This window comes from Schistocerca gregaria, chromosome X (assembly GCF_023897955.1).
Source record: "Schistocerca gregaria isolate iqSchGreg1 chromosome X, iqSchGreg1.2, whole genome shotgun sequence".
NCBI lineage: Eukaryota > Metazoa > Arthropoda > Insecta > Orthoptera > Acrididae > Schistocerca > Schistocerca gregaria.
Genome location: NC_064931.1, coordinates 426249053 through 426271721, shown reverse-complemented (window position 1 = coordinate 426271721; position 22669 = coordinate 426249053). Strand labels below are relative to the sequence as shown.

Here is a 22669-nt window from a genome sequence, read left to right as displayed (position 1 = left end):
GCCACTAAACATTCTAGTCTGAAATTAAAGTGGCTTGTGTATATTTTTGAGGATGTGCCTCCATATTTGCTGTATGCAAGTCCTCAAAACATCAACAGTAATTGCTATATGATCATGACAAATAAGTTACTGACCAACTGTGTCTGACATGTGTTTGATGGGTAACATGAAAAGTTAACATGCAGGCTTTGGAAGCAGAAGTACTCAGTACTGTGTGAAGAAAACAATAAACATACGCTGCAATAAGTAAGTGGAATATGCCAGAAAAAGTTCCAGTTCCTCAGGCTCTGAAATTATCTAAACTATCAGATACTACTAATACTGCCTGCAAGATATGAGTTGATGTAACTTGTTGTATTGAATGGCATACCAAAACACCACATTTCATGTGTGCTCTACAATGTGACCCACCAGGCTGAGCTCACCATGGCAGTGCCTGACATATTTGAAATTATCAGCATGACAGATTGAAATTTAACTTGTATGAAAACAGCCTTCGAGCATGTCAGCAATTGCTTTCATATACCTGCTGTAGTTTAAGGCTTTATGAACAGTCATGGCAAACACAATGGCTCGATTGCCTGCCATCAATCCAACCCAGAGCTGATTGTGCAAGACTGACTATGTAGAAACACTCCTTTGATTACAGTATCAAGCCAACAATGAGTGAAGCTGTACTGATCATTATAGCCATTTGTACAAGATGGCTGTTGCCCAATGCTATATTCACATTGTGAGATTCAAAATTTTATACTGTTGTTCTGTCTTATGTAAAAAATACAGACATGGATTTAGCCATAGGTAAAGTAGGTGACAGACTTTGGGTTAATGTCATGATATGGGGAAAATGTAATCAGTCTAATAGGGAGACTGCTTACAAAATGCTCATGCACTCCATCTGAGAAAACTTCTCAAAGTCACATAGGACTAACAAAGGAGTATTAAATATACAGAAAGATGGGAATTACAAATGGATTTTAGTTTGACCTATGGAAGAGCTTCATTCAGATGCTGAAAAATGTGTACTAGCAGATGCTTCAACGTAGACACTAAGTAACCTGCGAACACCTACTTACAGCATTTTATGACCTGGTATTAAGTGAGGAATCTAGAAATACACAACAATCCTCTACAAAGTGTTCCCATGTAGGCTGTAGTGACAAGATTTTAAAATCATTATTGTCCCAAAGGTTTCTCAGGTAAGAATGCACCTTCCTGCTCGACTATGTAGAAACCATATCTCAAACTTTTTTATGCCACATTAGGCATCTAAAGCTATTTGTACAGGAGAATAATCATGAGTAATTTTGGCGAATATCTTTAATTAGTATTTATTACTTTCTTCAGTTTATGCCTGTGAAACAAGAGTATACTCTTCTCTACAATTCTGCAGTTTACTTTTTCCTATTAGAATAACTAAACCCTAGAAATCTTTTTACCTTTGACACCTTGGAGGCACTGAGTACTTTGATGTGGTTCACAACAGTTCCTGAATTACCCAAAGTTTTCAACACCGTACTGTTTCATTACATACATATTTATAATAACTAATGCTGAGAAAAGAAGTACAAAGTTTGTGGCATAGATTTTACCAGTTTATAATGCCTGTCCCTGTTTCCTTTATAAAACATAATCTCCATGAAATATACAAATTCTTTGAATTAAGTACTTGCCATGGACAGTGAGATAGATGACTTTGCTGAGTCCCACTCCAATGCCATTTGAGACCTGACACAGGTAATAACCAGAATCCTCAGGATGAGTGTCATAAATAATAAGGCTGCCATTTTGCATCATTCTGAAACAACAGAGTTATATCTGTTAGCAAATGATCTTATAACATAATACTAATACTTTTTCTATTCATGGCACAAACAAGTTTGTAAAATGAAAGCTTCTGTCTTCAAAAGTAAGAGAGAGAAGTCTAAGAAAATGTAACAATCCCAACAGTGGTTTTTAAAGAGAGGGACATGATAAATGAATTAGAATAAAAGTTACCTGCCATACAAGGTAAGACAGTGTTGTAAATAATGAAATCATAAATGAAAACGTATTACAGTTGCAGAAGAATACAGAGTCATACAATAAGGAGGACTAGACGAAGTTCATTAAAAAATGAAAGGAAACAGTAATAAAAGGTCTATTGAATAATGGTGTTAAATGGTGAAAGGAGGAATGAAAGCAATGGGGAGGAGAAGAGAAAGCAATACATACAAAAGTGAAGAAAAGTACAATGCATTATCTGCCATACATTTATGAGGGATAATTTAGGTGACACTCAAGTATTTGTCAAATAATAACCAAAACACAAGTGCACCTAGTTATTAAAATAAATGTTGTCATCCCTGATAATGTATTATAGGCACACACTCTTCAATGGATTGCAAATCATTGTCAGTCTACTATGTTCTTCTCTTCCTGTTTTCCCTTCTTAAGATCATCTGCAGCTCTAATACATACTTCTTTAAAAAATAAAAATGAAGTTAGCATAGGGTTTCAAATATTACTCTTACATATTACCACTTTCGTTTTTGATCTTACTTTGTTGAGTATCTGCCTAAACAATCTTCTACATAACAGTTTCTCATAGATTCATTCAATGTGTTACACTATTTTATCGTCAGCAGTATAATGCTTTCAAAGATACATATCAAAAGCTTCTTAAAAATATACCTTATCTACTTCCAAAATTTGGAAATGGCTGGACACACATTACAAATGGAGACATAAAACAATATGTATATTCCGCAGAAAGAATACATTAAAGAACTCCCAACTTTTAGGAACAGTCTTCATAAAATTAATTGTATTTCATGAATTCCAAGGCAAAAATTTATGCATGATGGGTTAGAAGAATATTGAAAATGTTCACAAACAATAAATAAAATTTCTAAGTAAAGGAATAAAGAGGCGAAGAAATGACTAAAATGATCACAATCTACATTATCTCATTTCAAATAATTAATAACATGAACATTAATATGGCAACAGAAGAGGGAACATTCATCTCATCCCATACCAATAATTATAATGATGATGATGATGAATTACACCATTGCCAGTTACAAGCTCAAGGATTCAACTTGCAAGAGATGAAGAGCAACAAGGGTGGGTTAGGGAGGGACAGTGATGACGGGGGGAGGGGGGTTGAGAAATAATACTTTGTAAAGAAACCAGGACCCAGCTGGCTCCTGATGCTAGTATCCTGTAAGTGCCACAGCCAAGAGTTCACAGATTCTGAGGTGGAACCGAAATAGCAGTTTATAAAAGGAAAGGGGGTGGAAAACACTAGTGGAATAAATCACAAAGAAATATCATTTCATAGTAACAGTCTTATTGCATTTTGGGTCCTCCCAGTAAGGTGGCATAAGGCATCGTATTGAATTGAGAATATGTTGAAGAATAGCTTTTGTAGCCAAAAGAATGGGAATAGTATGGTGCAATGGAATCTTAAATAAAACCAACCTGGTATCACAAAAATTTTGTTGTTACTTATTGAACACTCTTTTATAAGGAAAACCTTTCTCTAGCATTTTGAATGTAAATTCCAAACTTGCAAAATGTTAGTAAGCAAAGAGAACTGGAAATACTCAGAAAAAAATGAAATCTTAGCTCCAGCTGTTCAAGAAAGAAAAGTTTTAGATTAGAAATTAACAGAAGCCACGCACTACAGAAATTTTAAAGGCAAACCAATGATTAATATTATGAAAAGAATTCTGTTGTTAGATACTGATTTTTCTGTTCATAAAAGAGTAATTGATAATGTAACAGAATTCATATGTAGTTCTACACTTCTTTATGCCACTCATACTCCAAATACGCAGCCACAGGAGTCACAGAAAGCATGACTGTCTGACATATTCACCCATCATGTCCTACTCCAGTCCTGCCACAGGATTATTCTATTCTATTATAGGCAGGCCCATGTGTGAAGGCAGTCCAGTCATATCCCGGCTATGCTGCAACATTTGCATGTCCTTTTATGTGGACACAATCAAGAACGAGCTGTACACCCAAATGAACGACTAGTGCCAAACTGTGGTCAATGACAGATATGACCACCTAATGGTGAAACTTGCTGCTAAGTACAACATGCTATAATTCAATAGCTGCTACACATTCCATGCCATCTGGGTCCTTCCCTCAACACTCGTTTCTAGCCTTGTGTCTGGCCTCAGTCTTCACTAACCCTTGTCCGACAGCCACTCCCACCCTTCTCTTGACATAATCTCTCTTCCACTATTCTGCCTCCCCTCCACAGTGCAGTCTTACACATGCAAATGTGAATGAAACACAATTCCATTTGTCTGCTTCAGAGTGAGTTTGCCAGTGCCACATTTCTATCCTGCACACTTGCTGCCCCTCTCAGCTGTTAGCAACTATTCCTCAAGCCTTCCTCTCGTTGCCAGCCCACTTTATACCCTTGCTTTCTCAACCCGACACAATTGCTCACCCCAGTTATACTGCAGTGCCATCACAATCTAGTTGGCTGGGACAGTACAGCTGTGTGTGTTCATGTATGTGTAAGTGTATTCTGTTAGATCTGAAGAAGAAGGATTCATCCAAAAGCTCAGCAATGTTCTCAGTTACAGACTGTCCGTCGTGGACAGTTGCAGCCATTAGTAGACACCTTGAATAATCAGTACTTGAGATATCTTGTAAATAATTGATTTAACTACGTTTTTATAGAAGTCACATCGTCAGGTTAGGTATGTTAAATCATGACAGTAAACTTGTGACATGGACGGGACAGAACATTCCTTGTCTATGAATAATCGATGCAATCAGCGATTTGTCAGATATCGAGAAAGCATGGATCCACGATTCCTCAAGCATTTCTTGGTTCATGGCATGCATGAGGAATCACGGACCCATGCTTTCTGCTTACCCAACAATTGCGTCACTTATTCGTAGACAAGGAATGTTTGATCTCATTCATGTGGCAATTTTTAATGCCATAATTCAACATATCTAACCCGACGATGTGGCTTCTAAGCAACGAAACTCGTCGTTAAATGAATTATTTACGTGAGCGCCCAGGGTATGTGCCTATCAATGATTCAGCTATATGGCGATTTGTTGTTCACTTCACTCCCTCCAAAATTTAAATGAAAGAAAAAGTAATAGTAGAATGAACTACGTAGAGAAACATTGACAGAACGAACACATAGAAAATGTCCAGGTAAGAGTGAACTCTATGAACAATTTATTCAACAAAGAAGAGTAATAATGAACACTCAAGGGCGAGCGAGTTCAAAGAACTTCGTTGAACAGTCCTCACTCGACTGTCATTTTAGTGACTATAAGAGAGGATTTGGAAATCCATAGTTCATTATATATTACTAAACATTAAGGATACAGATGCAAAATTCATTGATTTTAAAAACGTTTTTGATTATTTTGACAGGGACAAAACATATATAGTAATCTGCGAATTTTCTGTAAGAAAACTGTTATCAAGCATAAAAGATGCAACTTCAAAAATTAAAATTATGGATGAACATCAAAATACACTGAACAACAGAATTAAAGGATCAGTTTTTCGCAAATTGATAATTATTTCCCATTACGACGTATAAATTTGAATTTTGGCGCAAAGATGCCTACAACCTTCCTCCGTAACTTGCAAAAACCGGCACCTTGCGACGTCGTCCTCGGGCTCGCCGACGCTTCAAATGGCAAATTGTCGACACATGCGGAAAAAAGGCCAGAGCCCAGAAGTTGAAGTGGGGTTAAGGCGAATTACTGATGTCACGTTTGCTCCAAATTTCACCACAAATCTCCCCAATGCCACTGTGGAAGTGTCATACGGTAGGAAGGTCGTCGCACCCCTTCTTACCCACATTTCAACCATTTTATTGACGCCTCTGCGATGAAGGTTAGATCTGCTGCACCCCGCGTTGAAAACTTGCAATTTTCTTATGGGTGTCCGAAGGAAAAGTTTCAGACACACCGTTGCTCAGAGTCGACACAGAAAGTCTCGCGGGGTGGCATAAGCGGCGTCAATGAAACAACTGCTTCCCTTCAGGCGTTGATTCCCACACATTTCGCGGCCAAAAACGACAGTTTGCAGCGCTTTGTGCAACAGGACGACATTCTTCACAATGTTGAACACTGCTGACACCCGACGGAGGCTTCAACCCTTCTCTAAGAACATCGTGGGACGGCAACCCCACTGCACCTGAACGCACCCTTTTGCAGAGCACTGCGACCACAACGTTTGGTCGAGAGTACAACATGGAGCCACTAGGGGCCATTCGTAAAGATTTTTCGAAATATCAACGTGATCTGAAGCGGCAAAGAGTGCTTGCATTTTTTCAGCCCTCCTGTGGCGTGATCACAGAGCGGTGCGACTTTGATACACATTTGAATAAAACAACAAAGGGTCCATCTAAGACGCTCCCTGTCTGGCAACATCTTCGTTGGCACCAGCCCATAATTACTGTGTAATTGAAAAGTGTCTCTTTATAGAGAAAACCCGCGATTAGCCACCCAGGCCAGATGTCTGCTTTTGAGCGCCTAGGACTACGTTATAGGTTACAAGTTCAATAGGTTTGTTGGTCCAAGATGTCTTTAGAGAAGATTTGAAACGTCAGCCAGGTGTCAGCAGTGTCAAAGGTCGTCAAGAATGTAGTCCTGTTGCTCACCGCACTGCGAACTGTCGTTTTCGACGGCGAAATGTGTGGGAATCAAGACCTGAAGGGAAGGGGCGATTTCATTGGCATCCATTATGCTACACCCTGGAGCCTTTTAGTGTAGATTCTTAGCGGCGGTGCGTCTGAAATGTTTTCCTCAGTCACACACAAGAAAATCGCGCGATTGCAACGCTGGGCGTCGCTGTTCTGACCTCCATCACAGAGGCGCAAGATCAGGTGAGTAATGTAGGTGTGGAATGATTTCCCAACCCGACTCCTGTATAGTGTTTTTTGTCAGTCTAGAAAAATGCGGGCGGGCGTTATCGTCTAGTAGCTTCACTTCACGCAGCCTTCCTGCTCGTTGTTGTGTGTGCAAGACGTCTCAGCTGTTGACAGTAAATGTCAGCAGCGATGGTTACACCCCAGGGAAGCAATTCATAATACACCACACCGTTGCTGTTCCACCAGATGCATAACATTATCTTTTGTGGATGGATGTAAGTCTTTGTATGAGGAGTTGCTGCTTTGTTTGGGCTCAACCATTCATTTATTTTCCTTGTGTTGGCATAAAGACATCATATATTGTCACCAGTAGCAAAACAGGATAGGAATGGTTGGCGTTTTTCACGAGCAAATTGACGACAATCAAGAGGAGATGCACATATGGCCACTAGCTGATTTTTGTGATTTTGGCTTAGAGCATGCAGTACCCATACACACAATTTTTTAACCTCCCCCATTGCATACAAATGTTGCACGATGGTGAAATAATCACAGTTCATTATACTTGCTACGGTAGCTCTTGAGTACACTAATGTGGATCATTATGGATCATCAAAACCTGAAGGTCTTCCTGAAGGTGGAGAGTCACTAATGTCACAAACGATCCTCTTTAAACCGAGAAAACCATTTTCTTGCCATGCTCTGTCCAATGGCATTATCCCCATACATCGCGCAAATGTTTATGACTGTGTTCGCAGCTGTCACGTCTCTACTGAACTCAAACAGAAGAACATGTCGGAAATTTTCCGATTTCTGCACTTGGCACTCCGTTTTCTAGCGCCCACAGCTCGACTCGGTATTTCCAAATGACAAAATGACAATTTGTAAACTCAAATAGGAACAGTGAACTACAAATAAAAAAAAGACCATCGATAAATAAACCCACAGAAACTGGAATACCATCACACAAAACAAAAACGCTTCGAACTTATGCACCAACCTAATATGACGAACAATGTTTACAACAAGAATATATTGCTTATCTATGAAAGTTAAAACAAAACATGCCGGCAGCGGTGGCCGACCGGTTCTAGGCGCTTCAGTCCGGAACCGCGCGACTGCTACGGTCGCAGGTTCAAATCCTGCCTCGGGCATGGATGTATGTGATGTCCTTAGTTTAGTTAGGTTTAAGTAGTTCTAAGTTCTAGAGGACTGATGACCTCAGATGTTAAGTCCCATAGTGCTCAGAGCCATTTGAACCATTTAAAACAAAACATAGAAATATAGTAGTGAAAATATGATGTATAATTAAAAGTTGGATGGGAAGGGAAAACAGAAAATTATGGATCCACTAAAAATGACAGGATACTAGAAATTAAAAAGTACCATATTGCTGAAGTACGGTATATCAGAATGTAAAAAAGGAAGCGGGCAGTAATACTCGTCTTTTATTTGTACAGAGTGGATAACAACAGATAACTAAGCAGATCCTTGAATACCTTTTGCAGATTCACACAACTGCATGCTTTGTTCAGCACGTTGAGATAGATTAACAAAGAAGCAACATAAGAGAAGGTAAAACAACAGATAGGAACAGTTTAACAATAAAGTTGCTGTTGGAAGGATTCAAAGGCACAGATGGAAAGAAAGAAAGTATTAAATGAGGTCTTAAGAGGGGAAGGCAACACAACAGAATGATGAGAAGGAATACTGGAGGGAAAGGAAGAGAAAACCGGGAATGTGAAGAATTGAAATTCTCACTTAATTGTTTGAAGGCACAAATGAAAGGAGAAAAAGGTAATAATAATAATAATAGAAGCCGAATGTAACAACAATAACACTGAAATGATTCCAATTGAATGGAAAACAGCATTAATGCACCCGCTACATAAAAAGGGAGACAAACATAACGTCAGTAATTACAGAGGAGTGTCACTTCAGCCAGTGGTATACAAAATATTATCAAAAATTTTCCTGAACAGAGTAGTAGATACATTAGACAAACATCTGGGAGAATATCAGGGAGGTTTTCGAAAGTGAAGATCCTGTGCAGAACAAATTTTTAACTTAAAGTCAATAATTCGCCATACAATGTTAACGAGCAAACCAATAATAGTGTCATTTATTGATTTCTATAAATCATTTGATTGTATAGACAGAGAAACAAAAGATAAGGTCATTAGAGAATCTCGTGTTAAATCAAAATTAGCAAATATAATTCGTGCAATATCTAAAGTAAAAGTTATGGGAGAAGTATCTCAGCCATTTAAAATAAAAACTAGCATTAGACAAGGTGACGGTTTATCAACTTTACTGTTTAATTGCGATACAGAAAAAATTGTAAGGATCTTGAATTCGGAGCTAAAAAAAATCACAAAATTGAACCAATAACTCTGGGAAGGGAAACAAATAGAATTAAAGTAAACTGCTTGGCTTTTGCGGATGATTTTGCAATACTTTCAGAAAACCTGACAGTAGCAGTTTTTCAAATAAACCTTCTAGAAAAGATAGCAAACAAAACTGGTCTCAAAATTTCAGCTGAAAAAATAAAATTCATGGCAAATATAAAAAAAATGCCCCAAAATTCATAGAAACACAAATAGCTGAAATAGAGCAAGTAAATAAATTTAAATATATTGAGAAAACTATACAACAGAATGGACTAGAAAAATCTGCAATAGATGTAAGAATTAACAAAATGGAAAGAACATATGTTTGACCAAAAATATTTGCAACAAGAAAACAAAACTAAAACACTACACCATAGTGGTTCGACCAGAATGTTTATGTGGATCTGAAAGCCTAACGATGAACTATAAGATGGACAAACTAGAGGTACTGGAAAGAAGGATTATTAGAAAAATAATGCGTGCAATAAAAACTGCAGATAGTTGGAGAATAAGAAGTAATGGGTAGATCTACAGAGATATAGAGGAACTATCTGAAGTAACGGCCAAACGAAGATTAACCTTTTTCGGACACCTCTATGGAATGGATGGAAATAGATGACAAAACAAATACTGCTGTATTTCTGGAAGAAAAAATCGACACTAGCATGGATTATAGAAGTAAAGAAAGATCTAGAAAGAAACAATATCAAAGAATCAGAAATAGCAGAAAGAAACCGTTTAAAAAATAAAATACTAAATTTGGAAGGCTTTCAAAGCAGAATAAATAAAAAATCGGGAAAAACATGGACAAGAGAAAGGAAGAGACTTCATTGGGAGAAAATGAGGGAATACTGGAAAAATATGAAACAACAACATAGGAAGAAGAGGAACTGAAGTTGTTACACGGAGCCTCTCCTAAGCTCCTCTTTTCTTTCACAGTCTATCATTCAGGATCTCCTACCACTGCAATTGAATATCCCACTCTGTGGATTCTTGCTGAGTTTGATGATTCATCGGCGATTTTTTATATTCAAAGGAGAAATTGCTTTATTGCTATCGCTGTCGAAGATTCATAATTCGACACTGCTCTGGCCCAACACAACACACCTTTAACACATACTGTGAGAGTTACTTCACTGTTCATGGCATCAGTGGTCGTTGTCTGTATTATGATTGCTTTGCAGCAACTATACATGTAGGGTGTAAAATCAGAATTTGTAATATTGCTTCATGACACTATCACCAGCAGCAGCCCAACAAATATATGCTGTTTAGCAGTGCCCGTCTAGCCATCCATGATTGTGCTGGTGCCTACAGTAACTGGGTAGCTGCCATGCATCGTCTGATTAAGCTTATGTGGGTTCCAATAATCGCACAACGTCCAATGGGCATCCATCGTTCATTGCTAGCCACCACTCACTCACTGCAGCCCGTGATTTGGAGCTCCACACTGTCCAGTATTACAATCAAAGCTTGCAATGTAAGTCACGCTGTGGGGCTTGAGCGCCAAACGTCCATACCCCCGCTGAGTCAGCATTAGCAACGTTGTTTCGGCCACCACGTAGTCTACTGCTCCTGACCAGACCTGTGCACTGACTGCAGTGCAGCCTTGCTTTGCATGAGCCAAAGTTTATTGCCTATCTATGACCACAGTATGCGATGCCTACCCGTACACGGGTAATTTGTCTCAAATACTGTAGTTAAAAAAGAGTTCAACGCAGTTGTTGACATATTCCTACCTGATTTCTGACCTCCACAGCCGCCACTTGAACCCGTAGCACCTGGACAGGAAGCATCCACACCATTCTGACGGCAGAACCACATCTCCCCACTCCTTAGTAGCAACCACAGTAAATCTGAATTCTACATTTGCTCACAGAAGTGGGATGTCACATGTGGTAGGAGGTATGGCATTATACTAATATCTCTTACATTTGGTAACAGTATTGTGTGGCGTACACGTGGAAGTGTCATCAGATGTCAGTGACACCACTGACAAGGAAGAGCAATGACAAATTCAGCAGCAGTAATTCAACGGTAGTATGCATCAGGAATATGCAAATAAGTCTCAGTTGGGAATGTTGTATGGGCTTGTAGTCATGTTTCCACTTTTTATTGAAATCATCTTGCTATTTTTCCTTTGTCTTCACATGCGAATTGTAAATGGTTGCGAAAACACACTTGACCTCTTGGCCACAAACAATCCAGAGCTGATAGAGAGCATCATGACTGATACAGGGATTAGTGATCACAAGGTCATTGTAGCTAGGCTCAATACCATTTCTTCCAAACCCATCAGAAACAAACGCAAAATAATTTTATTTAAAAAAGCGGATAAAGTGCCACTAGAAGCCTTCCTAAAAGACAATATCCATTCCCTCCGAACTGACAATGCGAATGTAGACGAAATGTGGCTCAAATTCAAAGATATAGTAGCAACAGCAATTGAGATATTCATACCTCATAAATTGGTAAGAGATGGAACGGATCCCCCGTGGTACACAAAAAAGGTCCGAACGTTGTTGCAGAGGCAACGGAAAAAGCATGCGAAGTTCAGAAGAACGCGAAATCCCGAAGATGGGCTAAAATTTACAGATGCGCGAAATTTGGCACGTACTTAGATGCGAGATGCCTTTAATACACTCCTGGAAATTGAAATAAGAACACCGTGAATTCATTGTCACAGGAAGGGGAAACTTTATTGACACATTCCTGGGGTCAGATACATCACATGATCACACTGACAGAACCACAGGCACATAGACACAGGCAACAGAGCATGCACAATGTCGGCACTAGTACAGTGTATATCCACCTTTCGCAGCAATGCAGGCTGCTATTCTCCCACGCAGACGATCGTAGAGATGCTGGATGTAGTCCTGTGGAACGGCTTGCCATGCCATTTCCACCTGGCGCCTCAGTTGGACCAGCGTTCGTGCTGGACGTGCAGACCGCGTGAGACGACGCTTCATCCAGTCCCAAACATGCTCAATGGGGGACAGATCCGGAGATCTTGCTGGCCAGGGTAGTTGACTTACACCTTCTAGAGCACGTTGGGTGGCACGGGATACATGAGGACGTGCATTGTCCTGTTGGAACAGCAAGTTCCCTTGCCGGTCTAGGAATGGTAGAACGATGGGTTCGATGACGGTTTGGATGTACCGTGCACTATTCAATGTCCCCTCGACGATCACCAGAGGTGTACGGCCAGTGTAGGAGATCGCTCCCCACACCATGATGCCGGGTGTTGGCCCTGTGTGCCTCGGTCGTATGCAGTCCTGATTGTGGCGCTCACCTGCACGGCGCCAAACACGCATACGACCATCATTGGCACCAAGGCAGAAGCGACACTCATCGCTGAAGACGACACGTCTCCATTCGTCCCTCCATTCACGCCTGTCGCGACACCACTGGAGGCGGGCTGCACGATGTTGGGGCGTGAGCGGAAGACGGCCTAACGGTGTGCGGGACCGTAGCCCAGCTTCATGGAGATGGTTGCGAATGGTCCTCGCCGATACCCCAGGAGCAACAGTGTCCCTAATTTGCTGGGAAATGGCGGTGCGTTCCCCTACGGCACTGCGTAGGATCCTACGGTCTTGGCGTGCATCCGTGCGTCGCTGCGGTCCGGTCCCAGGTCGACGGGCACGTGCACCTTCCGGCGACCACTGGCGACAACATCTATGTACTGTGGAGACCTCACGCCCCACGTGTTGAGCAATTCGACGGTACGTCCACCTGGCCTCCCGCATGCCCACTATACGCCCTCGCTCAAAGTCCGTCAACTGCACATATGGTTCACGTCCACGCTGTCGCGGCATGCTACCATTGTTAAATACTGCGGTGGAGCTCCGTATGCCACGGCAAACTGGCTGACTCTGATGGCGGCGGTGCACAAATGCTGCGCAGCTAGCGCCATTCGACGGCCAACACCGCGGTTCCTGGTGTGTCCGCTGTGCCGTGCGTGTGATCATTTCTTGTACAGCCCTCTCGCAGTGTCCGGAGCAAGTATGGTGGGTCTGACACACCGGTGTCAATGTGTTCTTTTTTCCATTTCCAGGAGTGTAGGTTCCACAACGAAACATTGTCTCGAAATTTGGTAGAAAATCCGAAGGAATTCTGGTCGTATGTAAAGTACACAAGCGGCATGACGCAGTCAATACCTTCACTGCGCAGTGCCGATGGTACTGTTATCGACGACTGTGCCGCTAAAGCGTTGTTATTGAACGCAGTTTTCCGAAATTCCTTCACCAGGGAAGACGAATGGAATATTCCAGAATTTGAAACACGAACATCTGCTAGCATGAATTTCTTAGAAGTACATACCTTAGGGGTTGCGAAGCAACTCAAATTGCTTGATACGGGCAAGTCTTCAGGTCCAGATTGTATACCGATTAGGTTCCTTTCAGATTACGCTGATACTATAGCTCCCTACTTAGCACTCATATACAACCGCTCGCTCACCGATAGATCTGTACCTACAGATTGGAAAATTGCGCAGGTCGCACCAGTGTTCAAGAAGGGTAGTAGGAGTAATCCATTTAATTACAGACCTATATCATTGACGTCGGTTTGCAGTAGGGTTTTGGAGCATATACTGTATTCAAACATTATGAACCACCTCAAAGGGAAAGATATATTGACACGTAATCAGCATGGCTTCAGAAAACATCGCTCTTGTGCAACGCAGCTAGCTCTTTATTCGCATGAAGTAATGGCCGCTATCGACAGGGGATCTCAAGTTGATTCCGTATTTCTAGATTTCCGGAAAGCTTGTGACACCGTTCCTCACAAGCGACTTCTAATCAAGCTGCGGAGCTATGGGGTATCGTCTCAGTTGTGCGACTGGATTCGTGATTTCCTGTCAGGAAGGTCGCAGTTCGTAGTAATAGACGGCAAATCATCGAGTAAAACTGAAGTGATATCAGGTGTTCCCCAGGGAAGCGTCCTGGGACCTCTACTGTTCCTGATCTATATAAATGACCTGGGTGACAATCTGAGCAGTTCTCTTAGACTGTTCGCAGATGATGCGTTAATTTACCGTCTAGTAAGGTCATCCGAAGACCAGTATCAGTTGCAAAGCGATTTAGAAAAGATTGCTGTATGGTGTGTACGGTGGCAGTTGACGCTAAATAACGAAAAGTGTGAGATGATCCACATGAGTTCCAAAAGAAATCCGTTGGAATTCGATTACTCGATAAATAGTACAATTCTCAAGGCTGTCAATTCAACTAAGTACCTGGGTGTTAAAATTACGAACAACTTCAGTTGGAAGGACCACATAGATAATATTGTCGGGAAGGCGAGCCAAAGGTTGCGTTTCATTGGCAGGACACTTACAAGATGCAACAAGTCCACTAAAGAGACAGCTTACACTACACTCGTTCGTCCTCTGTTAGAATATTGCTGCGCGGTGTGGGATCCTTACCAGGTGGGATTGACGGAGGACATCGAAAGGGTGCAAAAAAGGGCAGCTCGTTTTGTATTATCGCGTTATAGGGGAGAGAGTGTGGCAGATATGATACACGAGTTGGGATGGAAGTCATTACAGCATAGACGTTTTTCGTCGCGGCGAGACCTTTTTACGAAATTTCAGTCACCAACTTTCTCTTCCGAATGCGAAAATATTTTGTTGAGCCCAACCTACATAGGTAGAAATGATCATCAAAATAAAATAAGAGAAATCAGAGCTCGAACAGAAAGGTTTACGTGTTCGTTTTTCCCGCTCGCTGTTCGGGAGTGGAATAGTACAGAGATAGTATGATTGTGGTTCGATGAACCCTCTGCCAAGCACTTAAATGTGAATTGCAGAGTAGTCATGTAGATGTAGATGTAGATGCTGGCATACTGCAATCAAAATGGTGTCATGTGCTAAGGATGAGAAGATGACTATTCAGGAGGCAATCCAGCGTTACTTGATTAGGTTGTCCACAGGCGAATAGATAATACTGAATTGTGTAAAGAACTGGAAAGTTTCTGGAAAGATAGAAGGGAACAGTTTTCTCCTACAGTTTTCTTCTCCATTCCAGATACTGGCAATGCCACATTATCTGTTCATTTTTCTAGCAAGTGTGGACTAAATGTTTTGGTTTTAGTGGACAGCACCGACTGAAAAGGCAGGAGGATGGAACGATGAGAAAATGTAGCATATAGCTTGATTAAGGTTAATGGGTGATACAGGCAAACGTAATGTACCACGAGAATCTCATTCCTTCCCCATGTGCTTTTCTTATTTACCCAGACCTGTTTCGACTCATATGTGTCATATTCTGTGGGTGTCGATTTGTGCCTGTAAAACAAAAAGTTCAAGGTTTTTTTACCCTGTTTTAGGCCTAAAAACTGTAACATGTGCATTTTGTTTAAAGTGTTTTTATTTTTCATTTTGCTCAATTTATTTTGACTGTTCCCGTGGAATTACACTCAAGGTGAACACTCGAAACAGATAAAACAAAATGCGTATGTTATAGTTCTTAGACGTATACCTGCGCGCCCTGTTAGGAGTGCGATCTAACGCACGACTTTCCGGATTGGGAAGGAGCGCCTGGCCCCGGGCACGAATTCGCCCGGCGGACTTGCGTCGAGGTCCGATGAGCCGGCCAGTCTGTGGATGGTTTTCAGGCGTTTTCCATCTGCCTCGGCGAATGCGGCCTGGTTCCCCTTATTCTGCCTCAGCTACACTATGTCGGCGATTGCTGCGCAAACAAGTTCTCCACGTACGCGTGCACCACCATTACTCTACCACACTCTAGGGGTTACACTCGTCAGGTATGCGACGTTCCGGAGTGCGGCGGGGGGGGTGTCCACCTTGGGCCGAACCGCACAATAACCCTAAAAGAGTGGTTCGGTGTGGGGCGGCGGATGGGTGAAGTGGACTGCGGTAGTCGTCGTGGCTACGCCGTGGCCTGCGGCTGCGGCGAGGACGGAGCTTCTCCGTCGTTTCTAGGCCCCCGGTTAACATACAATACAATAGACTTATACCTAAAATAGAAAAACAAGCACTAAACATTTACGATATTGTACAGAAACGATTCGGGGCCCACAGAAGATGACACATAGGTGTCAAAACACGTCTGGGTAAATGAAAAAAAGAGATACCGTACATTGTGGTTATTTAATATGGAGTACTAAAAAAACTAAAACGAAGTAAGCACAGGGAACCTGTGTTGAATCAGTTGTGGAGGATCGCATGACTGGCGCTGTAAAAGGAACACTATGCAACTTTATGTTCAGTACGGAGTTGTAGGTAGTAGGTATCTGTGACAAGTCAAGATGTACTTAGAGTAAGAAATCTGGACTCTTCTCATTGTAAACTGAGTGTGGCGGGCGGAGGTAAAGGGCACTCGCTCCATTAGTGACCTACAGAACGAGAGGAAAGACTTCCAAGCTTTCATGGATATGTTTCCTCAAGTTGGCAACAGCTAAAATGTCTTTCGTGGTCCAGATCTTCTGAAACATCACAGAAAAAATCTTTCTGAATGACACATAGTAAAGCTTATGGCGAACTGTTCCGTTTAGATACTGCTGCTGAAAGTACCAAACAGCCGCAAGGCACTCCCCTAGGCCAGGGGCTGCTATGTAAACTACGTGAACGGTCTCTTATAATCGACTCGTGAGATAAAGTACCCCAAGATATATGAAAATTAGTCAGGGCAGACATAGGAGTGGGTCCACCGGACAGTATTCTGTGTGTAGTGGAATCTTTGGCGAGAATGAGGGACTGGACAAGTTGGGATATTCAGTGCACTCAGTGTATCGTACTTGCAAGAGATTGATAGGAATCAGTTATTTTATGAAATAAACTGTCTAGATGGCGTAATATATGTCGTTATTTATAATGTCGTTTCACCTAACACCATTATCAGACTAAAAATTAGAACTTCCAAAACAAATTTCAGTTTCAAACCCATGCCTGGTCAAGGCGTCGGGTTGAGTTTCGACCTACGTGGTCGTTTATGGACAAAGAATGACTTCACATTTTGAGTTCATCAAGCCTCACGAGGAGTATGTTTCAGCTGTCCATGGATCTGCGACGAGGTTAAAAGCAGTGTGACGCCAAATTCGTTAGGTAGACATTAAAACTCTAGAACGTCAGGAAGACGTATTATGAAGGAAAGCTACACTTCCAAAATTTCGCATTGGTCAGCTGGTACTGCTAACTAGAGGAACAAGAAATAAGTTTGTCACTTGATATCAGGGTTCTTATTTGGTAGTGTAAATGACATCTCGAGTTAATGTAAAATAGCAGCTTCCAGCCCGAAACACTGTTGCACATGTGTAGTGCATTCGACCTTCCAAAGGCACCACAGAAGTTCTTTCACAGTTAGGTACCAGCAGCGACACCAGAAGTGAGGAGGAAGTGGTAGAGTGGAGGAGAACCATACATCGAAGGAAGAAAATTCCACTGTAGCCACACGTGATCCTACACAGTGTATTACAAAAAGGTATGGCCAAACTTTCAAGAAACATTCCTCACACACAAATAAAGAAAAGATGTTAAGTGGACATGTGTCCGGAAACGCTTAATTTCCAAGTTAGAGCTCATTTTAGTTTTGTCAGTATGTACTGTACTTCCTCGATTCACCGCCAGTTGTCCCAATTGAAGGAAGGTAATGTTGACTTCGGTGCTTGTGTTGACATGTGACTCATTCCTCTACAGTACTAGCATCAAGCACATCAGTACGTAGCATCAACAGGTTAGTGTTCATCACGAACGTGGTTTTGCAGTAATTGCAATGTTTACAAATGCGGAGTTGGCCGATGCACATTTGACGCATGGATTAGCACGGGGCAATAGCCGTGGTGCGGTACGTTTGTATCGAGATAGATTTCCAGAACGAAGGTGTCCCGACAGGAAGACGTTCGAAGCAATTGATCGGCGTCTTAGGGAGCACGGAACATTCCAGCCTATGACTCGCGACTGGGGAAGACTTAGAACGACGAGGATACCTGCAATGGACGAGGCAATTCTTCGTGCAGTTGACGATAACCCTAATGTCAGCGTCAGAGAAGTTGCTACTGTACAAGGTAACGTTGACCACGTCACTGTATGGAGAGTGCTAGGGGGAGGGGGGGGGGGGGAACCATTTGTTTCCGTACCATGTACAGCGTGTGCAGGCACTATCAGCAGCTGATTGGCCTCCACGGGTACACTTCTGCGAATGGTTCATCCAACAATGTGTCAAAGCTCATTTCAGTGCAATGTTCTCTTTACGGATGAGGCTTCATTCCAACGTGATCAAATTGTAAGTTTTCACAATCAACATGTGTGGGCTGAAGAGAATCCGCACGCAATAGTGCAATCACGTCATCAACAAAGATTTTGTGTGAACGTTTGGGCAGGAATTGTTGGTGATGTCTTGATTGGGCCCCATGTTCTTACACCTACTCTCAATGGAGCACGTTATCATGATTTCATACGAGATACTTTACCTGTGCTGCTAGAACATATGCCTTTACAAGTACGACACAACATGTGGTTCATGCACGATGGAGCTCCTGCACATTTCAGTCGAAGTGTTTGTACGCTTCTCAACAACAGATTCGGTGACCTATGGATTGGTAGAGGCGGACCAATTCCATGGCCTCCACGCTCTCCTGACCTCAAGCCTCTTGACTTTCATTTATGGGGACATTTGAAAGCTCTTGTCTATGCAACCCTGGTACCAAATGTAGAGACTCTTCGTGCTCGTATTGTGGACGGCTGTGATACAATACTCCATTCTCCAGGGCTGCATCTGCGCATCAGGGATTCCATGCGACGGAGGGTGGATGCATGTATCCTCGTTAACGGAGGACATTTTGAACATTTCCTGCAACAAAGTATTTGAAGTCATGCTGGTACGTTCTGTTGCTGTGTGTTTCCATTCCATGATTAATATGATTTGAAGAGAAGTAATGAGCTCTAACATGGAAAGTAAGCGTTTCCGGACACATGTCCACATAACATATTTTCTTTCTTTGTATGTGAGGAATGTTTCCTGAAAGTTTGGCCGTACCTTTTTGTAACACCCTGTATACTGTATGCATTGGCGTCAGAAGATGTGGGAAGATACTGGGTGTAGATTTCGGCCTTGACGGGGACCAGAACAGTGAAAACAGTACATTTCCTGCTCTTCCTTTCTTATCTTCCCTTTAAAATCTTGGCCACTGAAAATCTGACCTACCTAAACACCATCCTAGAACCTAATGTTCTATCTTCCCTGGACGAATTAATAGGTGCTAGCTACCTAGCTACCAAATCAGAGTCGAACAATTATTTCAGCATGTGCACCAATATCGCAAGGATTACCAGCACCACATTATTGTGCAGGGAACCTCATCATCGCCTCCGTTCTTAGTATTAATCGCTGCTGGCTAAGCTTACATCTGCCACAGACGGGAAGTCATCCAAATCGTGTCCTCATCATCCTTTCGCCCACGGGTCCATAGCAACGATGTTATCACTCATGAAGGCGTGAAGGAACAAAGTTCAGTGACTGGATTGCCAATCAATGTAAATTTTTAATACAAGCAAATGAGTGGAAGAATTTTGGACATTTCTCCCAAATGGAATCCAAGAGTATAAATGTATCAGCTATCCTAGTGCCTATTTCGAGGACATATACAGTCTCTGAAACCAGCTAAGACACTGAATTTGTGAAGCAAGTTTTATGGATAATGGAGGAGTGCTACGATCTCGCTTGACACACTTATAGTGCCTTCTGCAGTACATAAAACACGGCTCACAACATCACCTAAACACCGGCCATTCTCTGTTTTACGATGGTCTTGTAGAAACCAGATACGATGGGTGTTGAGTGAGAAGTGTGTCCAGATAATTGAGCTCTTGGGAACAGTAACAGGATGGCTGCCATGCATCATCCAATCGAGCAGATGGATGGGTACACTTTACCTCCAACACCTACTAGGTTACTAGGCAGCTGTCCTTCTTTGGCAGCGGCCGCTAATTCTCTGAGGCTTGTAGTTTGGAGCTTCCCACTGCCCATTAATACAACTGCAGCCTGCAACATAGGCCGAGTCATGGGGCCTTGACCGCCAGCTACCCCCGCCTCTACTGCTGCCGAGTCAACATCAGCAGCGTTCTACATAGCGTTGCTTCAGCCTTCACCTAGCTTACTGCCGGTGCCTGGATGGGTGCCGCAGCACATCCTCCCTTCACGTGAGCTAAAAATCGACGACTGATCATGCCCACAGAATGTGCATACCTAACAATCTCGAGAATTATATCCGAAATTTTGTGGACGATAAAGAGTTCAACGAATGGATGGAGTACAAAAAACAGAATGAGCATCAATAATATTTCTGCCTGGTGTTGAAAAATCTGATAAGGCTTAGATGGAAAATGCAAATTCTAAATGTGAGCTATGATGTAAAACTTCTATTTTATGGGCAATTCGGGTGCTAAAATCACCACTCTGAGTCGTTTTTATCTATACTGCTGTGAGATACAGGACTGTTTCAGTGTTACTTTAACTAATTACTTTTACTTCTTTTTAGATTTTAGTAAATGTTGTTGTTTTAAAAATTTTAATTAGCTTTGCAGTCAGTGAATCTGACAATAAAAGTAACTAATTACATATTCATGACATAATGTGACTGTTATGTAATACAATGGTACACTGAAAGGTAATATTCTGTAAACAGGTTTCTATAACATTCTTATTTACCCATGCCTAAATATTTATCAGTGACTTGGATTATCTGATCAGAAGTCAAAAGAAGTGACTTTTAATGAAATGGGCGTCACTTCATTTATTTGTTTAGTCACAGTGAAGAAAATAGATTTGAATCTGACATCTAACTAACAACATTGTTATTAGAGATGGAGTACAGGACTAGGCAAGAATTGAAAAGAAAAATGACTGTATTATTTTTAAAGGACGAGCCAGGATTTTGGTTTATTCAGTTTAGGGAAAGCATGAAAAATCTAAAGGAGGAGGGGCACATTGGGATTGAAACTTCACTGCTCCCAAATGCAAGTGATGGTTCAACACCGTGACATGTCGTCAGTCACTATTATAAGAAAAGTTTATACAACTCTTAAATGACAGTTTACATTAGTGTTAATTCATAACTTGTGAGATCTTCACTATCCTAATACATCTGGTTATGCTGTACCTTATGCTCACAGGTAACTGAATTTCACACATTTGCCTGATTGCGCATACCACTCTAGTGGTGATTCATCATGGTTGTACTCTGCAAAACACAGTTGGCAATGGGGAGGCATCCTGGGCCTAAGTTGGTAGACAGAAACCCACAGCTGATGGAGATTGGTCAGAGCTGTTTCCTAAGAATGTGCACATCACTCGATGATATCCCATCTGGATGGGAGTGGGGAGTGTGTTACACATAAGCTTCTTCATATCCATATAGTGTTTCTCAAACCATTATGTCACAATATGATTAAGAAGGAAGGAGAATTAGGGTTTAATGTCCCATTGGCAATGAAGGCATCAGAGAAGGAGTGTAAGCTCTAAATGGGGAAAACTTCAGGCCACATTCTTTGAAACGAACCATTCTCGAATTCACCTTAAATGATTTAAGGAAATTAGAGAAGATATAAATGCAGATGAACGGACAGGAATTGGAACTACCACTCTCCTGAGAGAGCCCAATGTCATACTATTGCGTTACCTCGCTCAGTAATATAGTTTGAGAAGAAAGATGTGAAGTATAGCATTGCTGAAGGTGTAGGTTTTCTGTGAACTGTCGTACATAAACAAATAGGAATAAATAGTCAGAGAGCAGTGGGAGCTGATATCAATTGCAACAGGATCATCCTTAACGCCAATCCTACATATGAGAACACAACCACCGTTTGCCTTAACTTTTGGCAATCAGGGTGCCTAACGTGGCTTTAGATGCACTCAGGATCCTGATAATACGGGGGCGAGTCAAATGAAAACCTTAAATTTGTAATAACAAATGGAAATTTTGCGCCGTTATCCTGTAAGTTGATAAGCATGCTACAAACAGCGTGCAGAATGGCCTGTAGGTGGTAGCATAGTGCAGATGCACACATACCGTCGGAGAATCAGTACAAAGATGGCCGCCCCACTTGCGACTTGCACCAGGGAAGAACAGCATTATGTTAGTCGGTTTTTGAGTAGTGAAGGTCTGAAACCTATTGAAATTCATCGACGAATGAAGGTTCAGTCCGGTGATGCATGTTTGTCACAGCAGCAAGTCTACGAATGGAGTAGGAAGATCGCAAATGGTGTGACTTCAGTGGGAGATGCTCCTCTTCCACGTCAGGCTCAACGAGTTGTGAGTGCGGAGCTGTGCAGCAGTGGAAGCCATAGTGAAGAAAAACCGCCGAAAGACACTGAATGACATTGCAGCATGTGTACAGATTAGTCGTGGGTCAGCACTGCACATTGTGCATGATGTGCTCCAGTTTCACAAAGTGTCTGCAAATGGGTA

At 41.8% G+C, this 22669-nt stretch overlaps 1 protein-coding gene across 1 annotated transcript in view; it reads right to left on the bottom strand.

The window, feature by feature from the left end:
• Positions 1 to 1620: 1620 nt before the first annotated feature.
• The window catches only part of LOC126298116 (Down syndrome cell adhesion molecule-like protein Dscam2), a 337586-nt gene continuing 316537 nt past the window's right edge, over positions 1621 to 22669 (bottom strand). The window contains exon 8 of the mRNA XM_049989436.1: positions 1621 to 1798. Coding sequence (XP_049845393.1) covers positions 1621 to 1798 — 178 coding nt within the window. The remainder of the gene's footprint in view (positions 1799 to 22669) is intronic.